The 23452-nt window shown below is 42.7% G+C and overlaps 1 protein-coding gene across 2 annotated transcripts in view; it reads left to right on the forward strand.

Moving 5' to 3' along the window:
* LOC126213089 (potential E3 ubiquitin-protein ligase ariadne-2) overlaps window positions 1–23452 on the forward strand; it is a 139353-nt gene that overhangs the window by 82200 nt on the left and 33701 nt on the right. The window contains exon 2 of one of the 2 annotated variants that reach the window (XM_049940687.1): window positions 22551–23417. In XM_049940687.1, the coding sequence (XP_049796644.1) occupies window positions 22551–23400 (850 nt within the window). In that variant the 3' untranslated portion in view covers window positions 23401–23417. The remainder of the gene's footprint in view (window positions 1–22550; window positions 23418–23452) is intronic. The other variant, XM_049940686.1, reaches the window with a different exon arrangement.

Consider the following 23452-nt stretch of genomic DNA (forward strand, 5'->3'; position numbering starts at 1 on the left):
GCGGAAGGTGCACGTGCCCGTCGACCTGGGACCGGACCGCAGCGACGCCAAGACCGTAGGATCCTACGCAGTGCCGTAGGGGACCGCACCGCCACTTCCCAGCAAATTAGGGACACTGTTGCTCCTGGGGTATCGGCGAGGACCATTCGCAACCGTCTCCACGAAGCTGGGCTACGGTCCCGCACACCGTTAGGCCGTCTTCCGCTCACGCCCCAACATCGTGCAGCCCGCCTCCAGTGGTGTCGCGACAGACGTGAATGGAGGGACGAATGGAGACGTGTCGTCTTCAGCGATGAGAGTCGCTTCTGCCTCGGTGCCAATGATGGTCGTATGCGTGTTTGGCGCCGTGCAGGTGAGCGGCACAATCAGGACTGCATACGACCGAGGCACACAGGGCCAACACCCGGCATCATGGTGTGGGGAGCGATCTCCTACACTGGCCGTACACCACTGGTGGTCGTCGAGGGGACACTGAATAGTGCACGGTACATCCAAACCGTCATCGAACCCATCGTTCTACCATTCCTAGACCGGCAAGGGAACTTGCTGTTCCAACAGGACAATGCACGTCGGCATGTATCCCGTGCCACCCAACGTGCTCTAGAAGGTGTAAGTCAACTACCCTGGCCAGCAAGATCTCCGGATCTGTCCCCCATTGAGCATGTTTGGGACTGGATGAAGCGTCGTCTCACGCGGTCTGCACGTCCAGCACGAACGCTGGTCCAACTGAGGCGCCAGGTGGAAATGGCATGGCAAGCCGTTCCACAGGACTACATCCAGCATCTCTACGATCGTCTCCATGGGAGAATAGCAGCCTGCATTGCTGCGAAAGGTGGATATACACTGTACTAGTGCCGACATTGTGCATGCTCTGTTGCCTGTGTCTATGTGCCTGTGGTTCTGTCAGTGTGATCATGTGATGTATCTGACCCCAGGAATGTGTCAATAAAGTTTCCCCTTCCTGGGACAATGAATTCACGGTGTTCTTATTTCAATTTCCAGGAGTGTATGTGCTAATCCAGTTTCGCCAGTTTCGTGGGCGAGTTCACGAATCGCGTGGCGTCTATCACTGTCCGTTAACACGGCAACAGCGGGCACTACTTCTTCGGAGACACTAGGACGACCTGTCCGATGCGTGTCTGCCACAGTTTGTCATCTTTCGTTGGAGGCTTTTACCCGACGTGCCACTGTTCTGCACGACAATGCCGATTCCCCGCACGCCTCTTGAAGACCTCGATGACACTGTCGTGCTGTACGATCTCTGGCACATTCAGTCTCGTTCCGACTCAGTTGTTCTGTTTCGAAAACATTGTGACCCCGTTACGTTAGATGCTCTCTCACAATTGACTGTGTTTCCCTCGATTGTGCGCACGCCGGTGACGTGGGACGGGCGAGTCCATTTGCTCGGAGGTAGGGTAGGGATGGCAACAACGTGTGCTATCAGCGACAGTAGTAGATTCCCTCACATAGTGTGTCCACAGCAGTGTTCCAGCCTACATACATCGAGCCCCTACGTATCGCTTATATAGAGATCGTGAGGGTAAAGCCGTCGGCACACGGACCGTGCATCCGAACGTTGAGCTTTGAGCGTGCCGACTTTCTGACGTCATAGCGTGGAATAGCACGTTCGGGAGTCTTTCCGAACGTGCAGAGCAATATCTGGCATGTCAGATATTCTGAGCGTGCCTCTGAGCGTTGACCAATGAGATGGCACAACGCCACCTACGTCACACGCACGCCGTCTCCCTTCAGTACAGAGTTGTGAGGCGCCATATTGGCATTCATTTCAAGCCGATATGTATATATGCGGTTTCTGAGGACCAGAAAATTGAGAATCACTGGAAAACCCGTTGTTAACTGTGTGATTCGTTCCAATAAATAATGAGAAACATCACATTCATGGCAAAAGAATTATTGTAACTTGGGTATTATGAGAGTAGGCTATTTGAAGGCAGCGACACACCGAAGATCCACCCAAAACAAATTGATCTTGGTACAATGTGTTGTAATTAAATTTCAATTAGTAACAGTTATCTACGATTAACGATTTTAGTACGGCGTAACACAATTTGGCGAACTACAAACAGCGTGTTGTTGGTTTAGCGTAATGAATACCGTCTCTGCTCGGTAATAAGTTTTTGTTGGGGCGGTGGTTCGCGTCTGAATACTTCCAATTTTTTTCCCTAACATTCGCGCTTTTATTAGGTTCTGATACTTTATTACTAGTTTAATATAAGGATATGCTATAATTTTTGATGTTATGTAAATATAAGCTCACCTTTTTTTGAGGGTGACTTCGTTCGATTGGCTTCATCTACAGGACAGCTTGCGCTACTTGTGTAAAGATATTTTGCTCCTTTTTCTTTTACGCTTCGTAGTTCACATGTTGCAAAGATTCTGCTATTGGATAGGAACAGTGATCAAGACTGACCTTGCGGTTTTACTAAAATGTGGGAATGATGAAATAATGTTTATCTTATGCGGAGAAGTATTCCAAATTTGTACGGCAATATTTTTAATGGAAGTTTTATAAGCCTATGTCCTTATTGATTGGACATGGCACGTTCCTTTTCGTGGACGATGAAGGAAATGTGCATTTTAATAGGGCTAACGTGAGAATTTTACACGCGCCCATTGCGTAAACAGTGTGATTTACGAACTAGAAACATCCCTCAACTGCCGCAGGAGTGCGGTGCTATCGCGCATACCACGTTGGGGCCCACGTACCGTATGCACAAGTAGCATCGTTCCTGAGCGTTCAGCAGCACGTTGAACTCGGCACGCTCAACGTTGACGTTCGACAGCACGGTGCGTGTGCCGACGGCTTAAGATTTAGAGATGGGCAAAGTCGTTCATCCTTGGGAACTGGTTCACTGCTGATCGTTCTCTTTTGGGAACCGTTCATTTTTACTCGTTCACCGTTCATTTGTGCTTGGTATATGATTCTTATGAAAAACTGAAAACTAGTAGTGTAGGTGAGTGAAGGATGGAGGGCACCAAGAGGGGGCACTTGCCTCCCCTTGGAGTATAGAATTTTTATTCATTACAGAATTTTTACACACTTTTAGAAGTAATTTCTGTGATTCTGCAGAACCTCTTGTTTAGCCAACCGTGGCCATGTGTGGCTGATCTCAGGGAAATAATATAGGGTGGCGCACGGAAAACCGGCCCCGAGTACAGACTGCTCGCCAATTACGGACGATGTGTTGCCCGTTACGAGCAGATATAACCAACAGACAAACCATGTAATAACTAGGCAGTGAAGAAATAACAAGCTAATGCAAGAAACAATTGCGAAACAATCGACGACGAAGTGTAGATAGGTGGAGAAGAGAACATGAAAATCTCAAGCGACGCGCATGGGCTATAGCTCATGTAGTCTTGTAAACCTGTTGGTGGCTGTTTCCCAGCTTAATAGACCACAAGTGTCTTGTATAAAATTCTTCCTTTCGACTTCCACTACATAGCTATGCTACGCTGTAAACAATAATCGTTTACACCCTATATATATTTCACGTTGTCTCTAAGTTCGTAGGCGAAGTAGAGACTTTATGGAAGCATAAAATAAAATGTGGTGTTCTCATACTTGCGTCACACGCTTAATGAAAGTTAGGTTTTTATGTTGCATTATTAAAGTTAATGCAGCAATAATAATAATAATAATTAAGTTCGCAGTAATAAAGTTTTTGGTTTGAAAGCTCCTTCTGAACAAATGTTTTTGAGATAATAAGTAAATACGATTTTATGGCAATCTATGTCTTTTTAAATGGAGAGGCACCGCTTTTCCTACTGAGCCAAAATGACCCACAACCCACTATCTTTTTTTTTTCCAAAGAAACCAAACTAGCAGGAGGTAATGCTAATTGGAAACAACCAAACTTAAAAATAATTAGAGCCTTCGTAAATGTAATGTTTTGTGTATGAAAGATACATGAAAATCGTTTTATATTAATTTTCTTACACTAAAAATTAAGCAAATTACTGAAAGTTGGCTGCTAAATCAAGTCGACAAAACCAAAAAAATATGAATAACAAAAAAAACTTGCCTTGTTATAAGTATGTCTTCTGCTGTTCATCGATATAATGAACTGAGCTGATATGCCCTTTTGTTACCTGAAAAGACGTACCTATTACATACAACATAATTTTTATGTAATTTACATAACTATAAAATACTTTTTGATTACGGGTCGTGGGCGCTGAATAGCCAGAACCAAGTGCAAGAACAGTTTGGAACATATGTAAAACAGGCGAGCGCAGTGAACGAAACGAGCAACTGGATACTGAACTAACTAGGAGCAGTCGGCAGTGGTACTGACAAGGGGAGGCCGCCAATTGTGAAATTCAGATTCGATTCATACTGCGCATAATAAAAGCTCATGGCCAGAGGTGTAATGTGGCAAAGCACCAAGATGCACTTCTCAGCCGTTGTCGAGAAAATCGACAGTTAAAAGAAACCGTTGCGGTGAAATACTCTCAACGATTAATAATTTTCTACAGCGTCGTGGCGCAGCGGTAAGCGCTCGGGTTTGTAATCCGAACGTCGCCGGATCGAATCTCGCGCCATGCAATTTTTTTTTTATTATTAGTTTTTTGTAATTCAAATGTGTGTGTATATATATACACACACACATACATATATAATTCCCGGCAATCAGTTGCAACAATTATGCATATAATAAGTTGTTGAAAGTCGTTTGTCGTGGAAAACCTGGCGACTTCGAACATCATTATGTTTTCCGCAAACAAAGTTGTATTTTACAAATGTTATTAATTGTCTTCATGATGTTAACCACGTATAGTTAGCGGAAGACGTAGAAACGACATTCCGAAACGAATACGTATAGCGTAAGTCAAACGTTCGAATTAGAATAGAGACCCCACGAACACAAATTTGCTGTGGTAGGTATGAAATATAAACTCCGTTACTCGCTCGTTACACTTTAAGGACAGACGTTGAATGGGCCGAAACGAGCCGCCGCATAACAGCGTAGTTGCCTGCTAACTTCGAAAGAAGGTAGATGCGGTCCCTAAAGCAACTTATAACATCGTCGAAAATCAGTGCGGACGGGAGAGCTTTGGTACACCCTGTTAAACAAACGGAAAAATGGAGGCGGTACAATTGAAGAGCGATCCGCCTTCACCAACATGCATAAGCAATTCATTAATACTAAAAAACTAATAATAAAAAAATCCGGCGACCTTCGGATTACGAACCCGAGCGCTTACCGCTGCGCCCCGACGCTGTAGAAAACTATTAATCGTCGAGAGTATTTCACCGCAACGGTTTCTTTTAACTGTCGATTTTCTCGACAACGGCTGAGAAGTGCATCTTGGTGCTTTGCCACATTACACCTCTGGCCATGAGCTTTTATTATGCGCAGTATGAATCGAATCTGAATTTCACCTTTGGCGGCCTCCCCTTGTGAGACAGGTGGTCACGCGAAGAACGACGAGTGCGGCCGAGGGAAATAGAGACTGAGATGAGCAGGCGACCGAGACTGGAACGAGAACTGCTGAAGTGACCGACGTGAACTAGTGAACTATGAACCGATCGTTCCTCGTTCCCGGAACTATAAGTAGACCGCCGCGACCGAAGTGAACTGTGAACCGATCGTTCCTTGGAATTCGTTCCTCGGTCCTTTCGTTCATCTTGGTGAACCGTTCCTTTGGACCCGTTCGTTCGCGAATTACCCATCTCTAGTAAGAATAGAATAATTACTGCATGCACAGATGCATTCTAACAATCATTCTTCCCTGACTCTGTACACGAAAGGAATGGAATGAAACCCTAATAATTGGTGCAATGAGTGCAGAGCGTAGATGTAGCTGTTCCAGTGTCTTCACCCCTTGAAGCTGCCTCTAGCAGCATCTGTGTTATTTGCGGATGTCCTAATGCGTGCCCTGTATCCCGTCCCTTCCTCTTGTCAGTGTTTCCACATCTTCCTTCGCTCACTGATTCTGTGTAGAACCGTGTCATTTCTTAAGCCCGGTCCACACGCAACGATCTGTCTGCGCAGACATTGGCGCAGATGTCTGTACATGCAAAAGATCGCTGCAAATGTGGTGTGTTCACACGACACAAACCCCAATCTACTACTCGTCCGCCATCTGTCGGTGTAGAAAAGAAATATCAGTGGCAAGCGACTACGCTCCCCGTAAACGTCAAAAATTTAATTCAGTTATTTTGAAATACAGAAATGGAGGAAGTTCTGTTGTGGTCTGTGTTCGCAACTTGTGTTGCAAAAAACATTCAGACCAACCGCAGGAAACAGAGAAAGCGGTCAAAATGGTGTAGACAGTGGCTGCTAAAGCGAAAGCAGTTTTCTCACCTACATTTACTGCAAGAGTTGCAGGGCGAACCTGTTCTGTTTTACATTACCTCGTGCTGCATTTCCTGGCACATTGACACACCAATTTCATCTCCAATTGTACTCCTGCTTGGTCTTGGCGTTTCTTGATCACTAAGAAAGCCAAGCACATCAAAATACCATAACGTTGGCTGGTATACTTGATCTACTCGGACACTAGATCTTCTAGATTTCTGAACTTTGGATAACTCTTTTCGGTAAACAGTTCGCTGACAGGCTTAATTCACTTGACTTGCCATCATCTTCTCATCCTTCAGGACAGCGTAAATAGCTTCACATGTGTTGGGTATTATTTTACTCAACGCTTGTTTCGATATTGCAGTTGAAAATTCCAAATCCTTGTAGCTCCTTCCTGTTGCTAGGAATCTTAAAGTTACCGCCAGCCGTTCATGAGTAGAAATTGCCCTTCTCATACAAGTATTTTTTCTCATAATATGAGGGGTTACAAGCTTTAAGAGATAATTATAAGTTTCGACATCCATCCGCATATAATTTCGCCAGTTCGCAACGAATTTATTTTTTTATTACCGTTCCTGTGTTTGCCGAGGTGTCAAGTGCCCGCAATTTTTCAATTAGAGCATTGTATGCTGCTGTCTTTTTGTCTAGGTCACTATATTCTTTACTTTACTCTTCCACAAACATGGGTGGTTTCTATATATTTCAATGAATTCACTCACAAACTCTCAAGAACACTGACGAGTATCGGCCATTTTAATGTGCTGTGCGCACAAATACAAACACTAGACTGCGCAAAAAGCTGTTTCGCGCCAGATTTGCGGCGATCTCCTGTCCACACGCTCCAATTTGTCTGCGCAGATGTGGTTTGAACCCACAGATTTGAGAGGTTTCGCTCAAACCTCCAACTCCAACTCCCAGGTTTGCACACAACTCAGGTCGGTGCAAATCTTCTGTCCACACGCAACGATCTGTCTGCGCAGATGTGATGTGCGCAGACAGATCGTTGCGTTTGGACGGGGCTTTATCTTATTAGTCCAACAAATTTTCAAAATTCCTCTATAGCAGCACATGTTGGGTGCCTCAGTTCTTTTCTTCCCCCGCCCCCCCACTGTTCACGATTCACTTCTGTACAATTTTTGTTTTCCAAATGTACATTCTCAATAATTCTGCCTTAAATTAATGCTAATAGACTTCTCTCAGTCACGAATCCCCTCGTCGCCTGTGCTAATGTGCTTTTTACGCCAGCCTCGAATCGTCAGTTGTGCATCTACATCCGTACTTCACGAGCCGTGTACGATTTGTGGCGGAGGGTCCCGTGTCACTGCCGGCCCTTTCTTTTCCCCTTCCACTCGCAAATAGAGAAGGAAGAAGTGGCTGTCTATATAAGATTCTGTATGCACCCTAATTTCTCATATATGTCATTTGTGTGGTTCTTTGCAAAATGCTTGGTGGTGGCAGCAGTAGAATCGTTCCGCAGTCAACTTCAAATTCTAGTTCTCTATATAATCTCAATAGTGTTCCTCAAAAAACGTTGACTTCCCCTGGGGATTCCCATTCGAGGTTGGAAAGCATCTCAACAATACTTATGTGTTGTTAAAACTTGTTGTTGTTGTTGTTGTGGTCTTCAGTCCTGAGACTGATTTGATGCAGCTCTCCATGCTACTCTATCCTGTGCAAGCTTCTTCATCTCCCAGTACCTACTGCAACCTACATCCTTCTGAATCTCCTTAGTGTATTCATCTCTTGGTCTCCCTCTACGATTTTTACCCTCCACGCTGCCCTCCAATGCTAAATTTTTGATCCCTTGATGCCTCAGAACATGTCGTACCAACCGGTCCCTTCTTCTTGTCAAGTTGTGCCACAAACTCCTCCCCAATTCTATTCAATACCTCCTCATTAGTTACGTGATCTACGCACCTTATCTTCAGCATTCTTCTGTAGCACCACATTTCGAAAGCTTCTATTCTCTTCTTGCCCAAACTATTTATCGTCCATGTTTCACTTCCATACATGGCTACCCTCCATACAAATACTTTCAGAAACGACTTCATGACACCTAAATCTATACTCGATGTTAACAAATTTCCCTCCTTCAGAAACGCTTTCCTTGCCATTGCCAGTCTACATTTAATATCCTCTCTACTTCGACCATCATCAGTTATTTTGCTCCCCAAATAGCAAAACTCCTTTACTACTTTAAGTGTCTCATTTCCTAATCTAATTCCCTCAGCATCACCCGGCTTAATTCGACAACATTCCATTGTCCTTGTTTTGCTTTTGTTGATGCTCATCTTATACCCTCCTTTCAAGACACTGTCCACTCCGTTCAACTGCTCTTCCAAATCCTTTGCTGTCTCTGACAGAATTACAATGTCATCGGCGAACCTCAACGTTTTTATTTCTTCTCCATGGATTTTAATACCTACTCCAAATTTTTGTTTTGTTTCCTTTACTGCTTGCTCAATATACAGATTGAATAACATCGGGGAGAGGCTACAACCCTGTCTCACTCCCTTCCCAACCACTGCTTCCCTTTCATGTCCCTCGACTCTTATAACTGCCATCTGGTTTCTGTACAAATTGTAAATAGCCTTTCGCTCCCTGTATTTTACCTATAAGAAATTTAGCAGCCTGCCTCTGACTGCTTTGATGTCTTCCTTTTATCTGACCTAGTGCTGACCCAGAACACACGAGCAGTACTCGAGAATAGGTCCCACCGGTATCCTGTATGTGGTGTCTTTTACAGATGAACAACACTTTCCCAAAACCTTCCCAACAAAATGAAGTCAAACCATTTGCCTTGCCTACCGTAATCCTCAAATTCTCATTCCATTTCGTATAACTTTGCAATGTTACACCCAGACATCCAAATGACATGACTGTGTCAATCAGCACGCTATTAGTGCTTCAAACAATACGGGTTTGATTTTCCTACTCATCTGCATTAACTTACGTTGTTCTTCTGGGTCTGCAATTTTGCTTCTGCCGTTTTTTCTCGAAGTTTGTGACTTTATTGTGAAAAACGTACAAAAAAATTGATTCATAATATTGCCCATCGCTGGCCACTACATTCTCCCATCTTTCGGATATCGTACAAATCCCGTGGCGGAAGAACTGGTCCTCTTTTGTGGGGATCCGTGAATCGATTCAATTTTGCACTCGTTCATATGATCGGAAGTGCTGGTCAGCCAGACTGTATGCCACTGATCGAAAAAGGTGGTAGTCAGAGAGAACAATGTATGGAGAATACGGCGGGAGGGATAGGATTTCTCGTTTCAACGTTTCCTTGTATATTTTGATGGGTTTTGCGACATGGGGTTGATCACTGACCTGCTGCAAAATTACCTTTACGTGTCTATCGCTGTATTGTGGCTGTTTGTGTTTCAGTGCTGGGCTTGAACGCATCAATTGCTTTCGATAATGATGTCGTGTGACTGTCTTCGTCTGTTTCAGTAGCTACGAAAACATTCTGTCTTCCGCCACTGTGCCGGTCTTTGACATCAAATTCACAGTTCTTAAGGGGAGCCGGAGGTGCCTATGCTGCCCATGTTAAAATCACTAAGTTTGAGGAACATTTATGAATAAACTACCAAATAGAAAAATTTGAATTTTTTTTACATATAGAGTGGTTTAGTATTGCAGTTATGACAGAGGGATTTTGGATTATCTTTTCTAGTTTCCTTCCAATTATTTTTTTTATTAATGACCCAAATTTTTTTACAAATAATTGCCTTATAATTAAACTGAAATGAAACTACTGAACATACTGCCAAATGGCTGTGTTACAATGTAAGTTTGACCACTAGGAGTGCTGTATAAAAATTTCATCTCTCTAGCTTGAGTGGATTTTGAGAAAATGTTCCTTATATTCGAAAAATTCTAATTTACGGGAAATGGCTATCAAAGTTTCTCAATACATTCCTGCACTATAGGATGGATTATCAGGGTCTTCTTCTTTATCCTCCAAAAGCTTCCTCTTCATTCCAACTTTTCAACTACAAATTCATTTCCATATGGTTTCAGTTCCTCTATAGTCTTGAAACCTTTGGAGTCACCATCCACAAGGTAGTATTTGCTAGAAGATGTCGCAGGGCTATGGCCGGCCATGTGTTGCTTAGCAGAAGAACGCACTGTTTCAGTAATTGTAGTATCGCAACTTGGTATTAGTGTTAATTTTCTTTTCCCTACGTTCTTCTTCTTCTTATATACACGGTTACTAAAACGTGGCATTGTAACCACAACAACGCTTTACACAAGAAGTATAATACTACCAACAACAGGCGCAACACTGAACTAATTCGAAACGGTAAACAGCAGAGAGACGATGTTCCACGCTCTTAGCGCTTCATTTGTCACAGAAAACAATGTAGCCAACCCGTGCACACTCGCTGTATGCGTAACAGGCCGAGAAAATCCCAAGCAGTTCGCCAGGAAGTCACGAGAGGGTGTAAGATGCATTCAGCGGCCGCCCATTTCGTCTGCAGGCGTGGGGGAAAATGGTAATAACTCCACTTCTAGGGCGAGTAGAACAATAATTCAAAGTTTACATTAAAGAGGAATGTTCCAATTAATTTTCGGTAGCAAAAAAAAATCGTAATTTTTTGGATTTGACCACCTCCGGCTCCCCTTAAGGCATTGAAAACATTCTCTGCACGTTCTTCCACTATAGTGCCCTCACCATTGGTCTTACCCAGCATTTTAAGAGCCACAGCCGCAGATTTCTTCATGTCAAAGCAGAAAATTAAAACTTCCCGCAAATGGCAAGAAATGGGTACGTAAGTTGACGTACTTAATCGAGAATAAACGTATGATGCAATCACAAATCGAGTAATATTTTTATGGTATTATGTTTACAGATGCCTATGACCAAACAGCCGAACGCCACTTGTCACTACTGCCATCTGTTGCAAAACGGCGGAAGCAAAGTTGTAGACCTAATACAGTGTGTTAACCATGGAGGTATACGGAGGGGAGATGCCATGACGTCACAAACTTGAAGCCGACAGAAACCGAGCTCCGCCATTGCAGTTTGGTCAGAAGACTCGTTTCCGATTGTGCTACTGTCTAGAGCTGCTGAAGGCTTTTTCATTTTAAAATGCCGGTTTGCGTTGTTTACGGGTGTACTAACCGTTGGAATAGTGCTACCAAGTTAAAAGGAATCACGTTCCATGCGTAAGTGGCCCCGTTCGTAAAATATTGTCGTTTATATTCGTGAGATGTGCGGCCTTGTTTACGTTTTCTGAAACTGTTTTCTTCTTATTTTATTTCAGATTTCCGATCAATGAAGCTCGTAGGGCTCTGTGGGTTCATATGCTTATTTTTCTTGACAAAGCACAAACGATGTTTGTATTTACAAATGAAATTTTGTATAAGTGTGTAAACGAGTAAGAAATATCATCCGGTATGTAAACTAGCATAGCTTTCGGGTTCTGCTTTCAGTTTACATCGACACAAATACAGTAATAGGTGATTTGAGTTTGAAAAGAGCTTTGTACACTGTTATTTTTCATCATTCGAAGTTCGTATCCAAAAGAAACACTTAAGTTAACGAGACCAAATCAGTTGTATTGCTGGGGCAAAAACGCATTAAAAACAAAACGAAAACACCTGAAAAAGCTATTCTGACGTTGTATTATGCATGTAAACATTGTAACACTCATCATCTGAAATTATTTCGCAGACATAACGTTAAATATGAAGAACACGCAGTTCTAACAAGAGCTCTGTCAGTTTTGACCAATCAAACATGGCGGCCCACCGGCTTCAAACAGACGTACAGCAGACGGCCATAGTGCCATCTCCCCTCCTTATGGTGTTAACTGTAAGACGGTTGATTTGTGAGGGGTGTGCGGGGAGAGGAGGAAGCAAGCATTGGCTGGCGAGGGGTGCTGGCACAACAAATTGCGCGTCATGCTTACACGAAAGCAGACGAAAGGCTTTGAAGTAAAACTCGCTTTAAATGCTGTTCGTAAACGAAACCGAAATCGTCACGTATATATATATATATATATATATATATATATATATATATATATATATGCGCTCGCAAACCACTCATCCGATTGCAATGAAATCATCGATCATTACTTCGATTTCTCCACTTCTTTTCCTAAGTTAAAAGAGAGAGAAAGATTTATAAGAAAATGCCTTCTGCACTGCATGTATTTTTTTGAATTTGGAAATGTACTGTAATATGAATGTGTTTCGAAATAATACAGTAACCAGTGTTGTTTCCATACAAAGCAATACAGTAGCAAGGAAAAATGAAATATAAGGTAATTCGGACGAAATAGGGGGCTCCTTCAAAGTGATCGCGAACAAAATGTTTGAAATGGAAACTCCCCTTTTCTTGCCAGGCGTTTGTGGTGATACGCCAGGATGATTCTTGCAAAACTGTTTGAATCTTCCAATGCTACGCATGCTTTGTCCTGTGTATGTAGCAGCTCTCACTGAAGATTTGTAAATGGGGTGAAGTAATTTTTTCTGCTCCCTTTCCCTTTCGCATCATTCAATCACACGCAATATAATTTTGCGAGCATCGCTACGTAATACTGGTTCCCTTCTAACCGTAGGCCTATCGGTAGGGGTTGCTGGCGACTCCCTAGATGGGCCAGCAACTGCCACTTCACTCATTTTGATAATGTTTAGCACAACTGCACCATAAAAACACGCAGAACAGTACAGCGCAAAACAATAACGAAGCAGACGACAATGGCTACCTCGTACAACACAGTCAGCTGCGTAATGTTGGCAGCAGTCGAAACTGCGTGCCTACCGAAGCCTCCCGACGTTTACCGACTTCTACCGATTCAGGACTGGGGAGAGGTCTGCCATCTAAAAGTTTACGCACTAGAGTTGGGCAACACGATTCTTTTTCCCGATTCGATTCCTACGATTCAATCTGACATTGCGAATCGATTCCTACGATTCGTTCACGATTCATTCTAGGTTGCGATGGCACGATTCTTACGGAATGCAAAAAGTTCTACATCTTACTCACAGATGGCAGGATATGTCTCAAATTGTCAATGGGGTTAGAATCGAACTGTGCCATGATAAGATATGCCAGAAATAGTTTATTTATGAGTAAACTTGCATATGACGCTGCAAGTGTGATTCTCGATTTATACGTGTAATGCCTTAATTGATGAAAGGTCACCTTTGATTTGATTGCATCTATTGTTTTATTTCAGTATGCCAGGAAAGAGAAGTCGTTCTGTGCGAAAGGTGGTGCAAAATTACGTGGTATGCCAGTTTGGTTGTGTGGCTTGAACGTATCTAACTGCAGACGTCTGTTTTATAATAACAAAATCTAGCAGTGAGGCAGACGTGGTTTGGCTCATATAATCCTAAGTTTTTCTGTGCTAAGATGTCTTTCCAAGTACACGTCACCCTTGTAATTCATACCGTAACGCAGCTGACAGCCCTCCCACACAGCAAATTTAGCTTAACTTTCATTTCTTCTAAATACAAAGCATAGGTATTTTGCTTTTAATTTGTCTGAGAACTTGCAGCTGTCACAACTATTTACGTGAGAAGACGACATACTTCTAAACAGTAGGATTCAACCGTATACAGCGACATTACTTCACTAAAATTTAATATGAATCTGAACACGATAACATTCGAAAACTCGAACTTGAAATTATAAATTAAAAAGCTTTTATTTAAAGACGATATTACACGGCGATCCGCCAAGAAAGGTATTGGTTAGAGAGCCTATATTCTCTCTACATAGTCTCTGTAATATTGGTCTAGTGCGACAGCCATTTAGTGGCACCACTGGTGGAGGTAACAGAATTAGCAAATTAGCAGTGAAGTAATGTCGCTGTATACGACTGTATCCTACACTTTAGAAGTATGTCGTCTTCTCACATATATAGTAGTGGCAGAAGCAAGTTCTCAGACAAATCAAAAGCAAAATACCTATGCTTTGTATTTCGAAGAAACAAAAGTTAAGCTAAATTTGGAGTGTGGGAGGGCTGACAGTTGCTGTATTATGAAATATAAGGTGCTGTGGAATTGGAAAGAGCACAGAAAAACGTAGGATGATACGAATCCGCGCATGTGCACTATATAGGGATAGTAAATGGGAAATGCCTTTACGCTCGTTCCCGTTAGCCACCGCCAAGTGTCAGCTTGGTTTTCACGAGTAATATTTCGCCCACGAACTTCGTATGTTCGTTCCGAGCTTCCTTTGTTCACACACATGCTCCACTTGACTGCCATCTGGCGGTCGTAATCATTCGGCACGACTCGGCGTGATTCGGAAGTTGCCTTCGAAGCATAGCGTAGTAAGAATCGATGAATCGTTGGAACTTGGAATCGTCACGACTCTGAAACACGCAATCGTTCTTACGATTCTTTTGAACGACGATTCGTCCGTATCTCGATTCGATTCTTGCGATTCTTTATTTAGAGTCGTTCAAATGAACGACTCATTCACGAATCGCCACAACTCTATTACGCACTGTACTTTTGGAGCTAGCTGTCATTCGTTACACGAGCTGGAAATTTTAGCTTTGACACCGTCCTGTACCCCACAGCGTTGTCAGCGACAACTGCAGATTGCTGCCCACCCCGTTTGCCAGATCATTTATTTATACAGAAAATAGCAACGGTCCTATCACACTTCCCTGGGGCACTCATTATGTTACCTTGTCTCCGACGAACACCTGCTGTCGACGACAACGTACTGGGTTCTATTACTCGAGAAGTCTTCGAGCCAGTCTTATATCTGGGAAAGTATTCTGTATGCGTGTACCTTCGTTAACAGTGTGCAGTGGCGTACTGTGTCAAATGCTTTTCGGAAATCTGGCAATATGGAATCTGCCTGTTGCCCTTCATCCGTAGTTTGCATCATATCGTGTGAAAACAAGGCAAGCTGAGTTTCACACGAGTGATGCCATATAAAACCGTGAAGATTTTTGGATATAAGTGCCTGCGTGTTAAGGAAATTTATTATATTCGAACTCAGGATATGTTCAAGAATTTTGCAGCAAACCAATGTTAAAAGATATCCGTGTGTAATTTTGCAGGTCCGTTCTTTTGCCCTTCTTACAGAGAAGTCACATGCACATTTTGCCAATTGCTCAGGACATTTTGCCAGGGGGGAGATTCGTGAAAAATACAAACTAAGGAAGGTCAATATTTTAAACATAGCTGCACAACAGCAACGGTTCCACGTAATAAAATTATAAACAGCCGACCAGTTGCACTGGATAAAGAATTCTTTACCTAGGTTTCGACAAATATAAATTTGTCTTCTTCAGAAGGTGGCAATTTTACGTTAGTAAGGACTAATGTGCCATCGCCGTTTTTATAAATGTCGGCGTAGATCCATTTGTCAAAAATGAAATATAGCCCTAGAATTAGGGTTTGTCACGTAAATATAAATTAGTACATGGATCTTGCAGAGCTCACAACTAAGGAAGGACTTGCTTCTTTTCAACACTTTCAGTTCTTTCTCAACACCGGAGAATGCTTACTACTGTGTTCTTTTCTTCCTTTTTCTTTTCATTTCTTTTTTCTCTGTAGTAATAAGCCAACATTTGACTGTCTATTTCTGTATTTCTATTCTGTGCTATCGAGATTTCAGCTTATATGCAATTATCAAGGAACTGCTAAGAGTTCTTAGACCATTAACATGTCATATCTCTCGAGGCAGTCCAAAGCAGGAAACAAGACCAACATAGGCCTTTAAGATGTAACTGTCCAACTATGTGTTAGCCTTGTTTACCTGCTTTGCTCTGCCTTAACGGATATGACATATTACTGATCTAAGGACTTTCAGCATTATACTTGATAATGGCATAAAAGCTGAAATCCAGATAGTACAAAAGATACAGAAATACGCAGCCAAATGGCAGTTTATTCTTTCAAAAAATATTGCACGAGTGTGGCTCGAGAATATCGGAAAGCTCGTTACTGTGTCATCCGTACTGGAGTCTTTCCGACTGTCGGGCAGCACGTCAGTGATAAAATAAGGGAGGATGCTAAGTTCGCGGGACTTGAATACGATGTGACGTCATTATGACGTATACACGCTACATCGAAAACGATAGAAAGCGTATATCGACTATTCGACTTTTCTGAACTTTCGATTGTGACAGGGTAGCGCTGTGCTCTGCGCCATTCGTTTAAATGTGTTTTGCGTTCCTTGCGTTTAAATCGTGTATTGTCCTGTGTTTGTGTCCTGTGCGTTGTTTTTGGTTTGCTCGTCTCTAATTATGTGTTCAGCATTCGAGAGACTAATGAGAGAAAAGCTTACCACCATGGAATGGTTTGACACTGCATCCAATCATTTCCTAAGTCAATCAGTACTAGACACTAACCTTTGGTTAAGATTACATTGAGAAATCCACTTCCCCTCGTATTTCATCTCCGGTCGACGATTTTTCTTCAACAATGCCTCATATTTTTCTTTTTAAGTTCGAAATCCAATCATTCTACACATCAGTCATTACTGGACACTAAGGTACCTCTCTGTGCGGTCCGAGTGTAAAATTACTTGGAATTATGGTTGATAAAAGACTATCTTGGGATGGACATATAAATTACTTAGCTAACAAACTTGCACGAGTTCTCTTTCAGCTATATAAATTAAGAAAAAAAAGTCAGCAAGAGTATGCTGCTACAATCTAATATGTACTGACAAGACCAATTGTATGAAACCACACTAAAATGTTGATAATAAATAAATATTATATTTGGCGTAAGCATTCAGTACAACAATCACACAATCTAATCTGGTCGAGACATAAGATAACCACTTTTTTACGTGGTGTTTTCAAGGCCACGTCAGGAATATTTCTATTAATATCCAGCTCTTTTATTTTGGCGAAATACATATACGCTGCCACACTGAACTGCTTTCGGAATCACGCGTGTCGAAACAAACCACTAGCTGACGACAGTTTAGAGTCTCGAACGTTCGTAAAAGTCGATAGGTGTATAAGGTTTATAATTTATAAAAAACAGCTACCAGCCACATGTATGGTTTAAAAAGGTTTATTATCTTCAGACCATGACCGGTTTCGGATTTTTCTTTACAAATCCATCTTCAGATGGCAGTTACAAGCATTCTAAGTTGGACCTAGTTTTGTTTTTTGTTATTCGTTTGCTGCACTGGGAAAGAAAAGAAATATTTTTGTTGTCATATCGGTAATTGTATTTTTACGAAAGATTTACTTCTTTTACAAAATCTAATTGCTCATGAGATAGTTTTTTGTTTTAAACTTAGTAAACGTGCAGGTTATTGTACTTACGAGCTGTGTAGTTCTGCCTGACGAAATATTCGTGCGTTTATGTTTTCGAACGCAAGCTTAATACACTTTTCAATATGCACTATGTGAGTGCTATTCCAGTCAATGGACGTCACTTTCAACCTCATTATCTTAATTACACACGCAGCACACACGAATAACGTTTACAAAACGTGGCCCAGCTTCATATTACAAACGAGAACAATATTTGCAAAGAGCTTACAGTCATAACGATGTTAACTTACAGATGCTGTATAGTCGATATGGGTACAGTAAAATATCTCTTTGCTATTGTATGAAATTAATCTAAAACGGAATAAATAAAATTACATACAAATAAGATTACAAACATTATATGTAGTACAGAAAAACTGTGTGTTACTAATTAGTTGTTACAATTTTAGGAGATAAATTCTAGTATATGACATGATAAGCAATGCACATATTATGCAATGTTTCAATGACATATAAGCAGTTTTTGGGGGCCTGTATACTGAATGTTTTTAATGGAATATTAGGCTTAAGTTATTTTAAAAAAGTGAAAGCTTCTTCAAAGTTATTTAGGAAGAGGGTGTTAACTGACTCCGTCTGTTCATTCAGAATGAAATCAGGGAACCTGTTTTTATGTGTATGAATCTCAATCTCCTCTAAGAGATTCAATGTAAAACCCTTGTCTTGGAGGTGTAATATCTGCAGGTTGTTTTCTATATTCTCAACTGTATGATTGTTTTCTGCAAGATGGGTGGCAAAAGCAGATTTGCTTAGGTTTTTCAGACGTAGGGCATCAAGGTGTTCCTTGAATTTTTGTTTCAAAAGCTCTACCTGTTTGGCCAATGTTGAATTTAGGACAGTTGTTACACTTAAGTTTATAAATTCCAGATCTTTTATGGGGTATGCTATTGGGTGGGAGTGAGTGTATGACTCTTTGTTGGAGTTTGTTATTGGTAGAGAAACTGATTTTGACATTCTTCTTCTTGAATAGGTTGGAAATTTTGTATGAAAGTGGGCCTATATATGGTTGTTGTTGTTGTGGTCTTCAGTCCTGAGACTGGTTTGATGCAGTTCTCCGTGCTACCCTATCCTGTGCAAGCTTCTTCATCTCCCAGTACCTACTGCAACCTACATCCTTCTGAATCTGCTTAGTGTATTCATCTCTTGGTCTCCCCCTACGATTTTTACCCTCCACGCTGCCCTCCAATACTAAATTGGTGATCGCTCGATGCCTCAGAACATGTCCTACCAACCGATCCCTTCTTCTGGTCAAGTTGTGCCACAAACTCCTCTTCTCCCCAATCCTATTCAGTACCTCCTCATTAGTTATGTGATCTACCCATCTAATCTTCAGCATTCTTCTGTAGCACCACATTTCGAAAGCTTCTATTCTCTTCTCATCCAAACTATTTATCGTCCATGTTTCACTTCCATACATGGCTACACTCCATACAAATACTTTCAGAAATGACTTCCTGACACTTAAATCTATACTCGATGTTAACAAATTTCTCTTCTTCAGAAACGCTTTCCTTGCCATTGCCAGTCTACATTTTATATCCTCTCTACTTCGACCATCATCATTTATTTTGCTCCCCAAATAGCAAAACTCCTTTACTACTTTAAGTGTCTCATTTCCTAATCTAATACCCTCAACATCACACGACTTAATTCGACTACATTCCATTATCCTCGTTTTGCTTTTGTTGATGTTCATCTTATATCCTCCCTTGAAGACACCATCCATTCCGTTCAACTGCTCTTCCAAGTCATTTGCTGTCTCTGACAGAATTACAATGTCATCGGCGAACCTCAAAGTTTTTATTTCTTCTCCATGGATTTTAATACCTACTCCAAATTTTTCTTTTGTTTCCTTTACTGCTTGCTCAATATACAGATTGAATAACATCGGGGAGAGACTACAACCCTGTCTCACTCCCTTCCCAACCGCTGCTTCCCTTTCATGTTCCTCGACTCTTATAACTGCCATCTGGTTTCTGTACAAATTGTAAATAGCCTTTCGCTCCCTGTATTTTACCCCTGCCACCTTTAGAATTTGAAAGAGAGTATTCCAGTCAACATTGTCAAAAGCTTTCTCTAAGTCTACAAATGCTAGGAACGTAGGTTTGCCTTTCCTTAATCTTTCTTCTAAGATAAGTCGTAAGGTCAGTATTGCCTCACGTGTTCAGTATTTCTACGGAATCCAAACTGATCTTCCCCGAGGTCGGCTTCTACTAGTTTTTCCATTCGTCTATAAAGAATTCGTGTTAGTATTTTGCAGCTGTGGCTTATTAAACTGATTGTTCGGTAATTCTCACATCTGTCAACACCTGCTTTCTTTGGGATTGGAATTATTATATTCTTCTTGAAGTCTGAGGGTATTTCGCCTGTTTCATACATCTTGCTCACCAGATGGTAGAGTTTTGTCAGGACTGGCTCTCCCAAGGCCGCCAGTAGTTCCAATGGAATGTTGTCTACTCCGGGGGCCTTGTTTCGACTCAGGTGTGTCAGTGCTCTGTCAAACTCTTCACGCAGTATCGTATCTCCCATTTCATATTCATCTACATCCTCTTCCATTTCCATAATATTGTCCTCAAGTACATCGCCCTTGTATAGACCCTCTATATACTCACTCCTTCCACCTTTCTGCTTTCCCTTCTTTGCTTAGAACTGGGTTTCCATCTGAGCTCTTGATGGTCATACAAGTGGTTCTCTTATCTCGAAAGATCTCTTTAATTTTCCTGTAGGCAGTATCTATCTTACCCCTAGTGAGATAAGCCTCTACATCCTTACTTTTGTCCTCTAGCCATCCCTGCTTAGCCATTTTGCACTTCCTGTCGATCTCATTTTTGAGACGTTTGTATTCCTTTTTGCCTGCTTCAGTTACTGCATTTTTATATTTTCTCCTTTCATCAATTAAATTCAATATTTTTTCAGTTACCCAAGGATTTCTACTAGCCCTCGTCTTTTTACCTACTTGATCCTCTGCTGCCTTCACTACTTCATCCGTCAAAGCTGCCCATTCTTCTTCTACTGTATTTCTTTCCCCCATTCCTGTCAATTGTTCCCTTATGCTCTCCCTGGAACTCTGTACAACCTCTGGTTCTTTCAGTTTATCCAGGTCCCATCTCCTTAAATTCCCACCTTTTTGCAGTTTCTTCAGTTTTAATCTACAGATCATAACCAATAGATTGTGGTCAGAGTCCACATCTGCCCCTGGAAATGTCTTACAATTTAAAACCTGGTTCATAAATCTCTGTCTTACCATTATATAATCTATCTGATACCTTTTAGTATCTCCAGGGTTCTTCCATGTATACAACCTTCTATCATGATTCTTAAACCAAGTGTTAGCTATGATTAAATTGTGCTCTGTGCAAAATTCTACCAGGCGGCTTCCTCTTTCATTTCTTAGCCCCAATCCATATTCACCTACTACGTTTCCTTCTCTCCCTTTTCCTACACTCGAATTCCAGTCACCAGTGACTATTAAATTTTCGTCTCCCTTCACTATCTGAATAATTTCTTTTATTTCATCATACATTTCTTCAATTTCTTTGTCATCTGCAGAGCTAGTTGGCATATAAACTTGTACTACTGTAGTAGGTGTGGGCTTCGTATCTATCTTGGCCACAATAATGCGTTCACTAAGCTGTTTGTAGTAGCTTAGCCGCGTTCCTATTTTCCTATTCATTATTAAACCTACTCCTGCATTACCCCTATTTGACTTTGTGTTTATAACCCTGTAGTCACCTGACCAGAAGTCTTGTTCCTCCTGCCACTGAACTTCACTAATTCCCACTATATCTAACTTTAACCTATCCATTTCCCTGTTCAAATTTTCTAACCTAGCTGCCCGATTATGGGACCTGACATTCCACGCTCCGATCCGTAGAACGACAGTTTTCTTTCTCCTGATAGCGACATCCTCTTGAGTAGTCCCCGCCCGGAGATCCGAATGGGGGACTATTTTACCTCCGGAATATTGTACCCAAGAGGTCGCCATCATCATTTAATAATACAGTAAAGCTGCATGCCCTCGGGAAAAATTACGGCCGTAGTTTCCCCTCGCTTTCAGCCGTTCGCAGTACCAGCACAGCGAGGCCGTTTTGGTTATTGTTACAAGGCCAGATCAGTCAATCATGCAGACTGTTGCTCCTGCAACTACTGAAAAGGCTGCTGCCCCTCTTCAGGAACCACACGTTTGTCTGGCCTCTCAACAGATACCCCTCCGTTGTGGTTGCACCTACGGTACGGCCATCTGTATCGCTGAGGCACGCAAGCCTCCCCACCAAAGGCAACGGTACGGCCATCTGTATCGCTGAGGCACGCAAGCCTCCCCACCAAAGGCAAGGTCCATGGTTCTTGGGGGGAAAGCGCTACATATTTTACTGATTTTTTGTCTTTCATAGTTATTGTGGCTGTTGCTTGTTGCAAAGACTTATTGTTAGCAATATTTTCTTTTATTTTTTGAGAGTGTGTGTCTAGCTGGTAAGTACAATAACCTGCACGTTTACTAAGTTTAAAACAGAAAACTATCTCATGAGCAATTAGATTTTGTAAAAGAAGTAAATCTTTTGTTAAAATACCATTACCGATATGACAACAAAAATATTTCTTTTCTTTCCCAGTGCAGCAAACGAATAACAAAAACAAAACTAGGTCCAACTTAGAGTGCTTGTAACTGCCATCTGAAGATGGATTTGTAAAGAAAAATCCGAAACCGGTCATGGTCTGAAGATAATAAACCTTTTTAAACCATACATGTGGCTGGTAGCTGTTTTTTATAAATTATAAACCTTAGTACAACAGCCACGTTTCACAACATGTCGACTTTCGACAAAATAGCGTAGTCGATAGGTGTGTTAATCGACTAAGGCGTATATACGTCGTAATGACGTCACATCATATCCAGGTTGGGTGCGGGGCCTGCCGAAATAGCCACGTGTGTCGTCCGTGTCCGCAGGTACCAGCAGTTCGCCTTCCGGGACTACGTCAAGTCGCACCCCGAGTTCCAGTTCTGCCCCGGGCTGAACTGCCGGGCGGTGGTGCGCGCCAAGGAGCCGCGCGCCAAGCGCGTGCAGTGCTCCAGCTGCGCGGCGGCCTTCTGCTTCCTGTGCGGCGGCGACTACCACGCGCCCACCGACTGCGCGACCATCCGCCGCTGGCTCACCAAGTGCGCCGACGACAGCGAGACGGCCAACTACATCAGCGCCCACACCAAGGACTGCCCGCGCTGCCACGTCTGCATCGAGAAGAACGGCGGCTGCAACCACATGCAGTGCTACAACTGCAAGCACGACTTCTGCTGGATGTGCCTCGGCGACTGGAAGTCTCACGGCTCCGACTACTACGAGTGCTCGCGCTACAAGGAGAACCCGGACGCGGCGCAGGAGTCTGCGCTGACGCGCGCCCGCGAGGCGCTCAAGAAGTACCTGCACTACTACGAGCGCTGGGAGAACCACTCCAAGAGCCTCAAGCTGGAGGAGCAGACGCTGCGCAAGATCCGCCGCCGCATCGACGACAAGATCATGAACGCGGCGGGCACCTGGATCGACTGGCAGTACCTGCTGGACGCGGCGGCACTGCTGGCCAAGTGCCGCTACACGCTGCAGTACACCTACCCGTACGCCTACTACATGGAGGCGGGCCCGCGCAAGGCGCTCTTCGAGTACCAGCAGGCGCAGCTCGAGGCCGAGATCGAGAACCTCTCCTGGAAGGTGGAGCGCGCCGAGACGACCGACCGCGGCGACCTCGAGAACCAGATGGACATCGCCGAGAAGCGGCGCACCACCCTGCTCAAGGACTTCCTGTAAGGCGCCGCCGTACCTGGGTACGCATTGCCCTCCCTCGCTCCTCCCGCCCTCA

The sequence above is a fragment of the Schistocerca nitens genome, chromosome 11 (genome assembly GCF_023898315.1).
Source record: "Schistocerca nitens isolate TAMUIC-IGC-003100 chromosome 11, iqSchNite1.1, whole genome shotgun sequence".
Lineage (NCBI taxonomy): Eukaryota > Metazoa > Arthropoda > Insecta > Orthoptera > Acrididae > Schistocerca > Schistocerca nitens.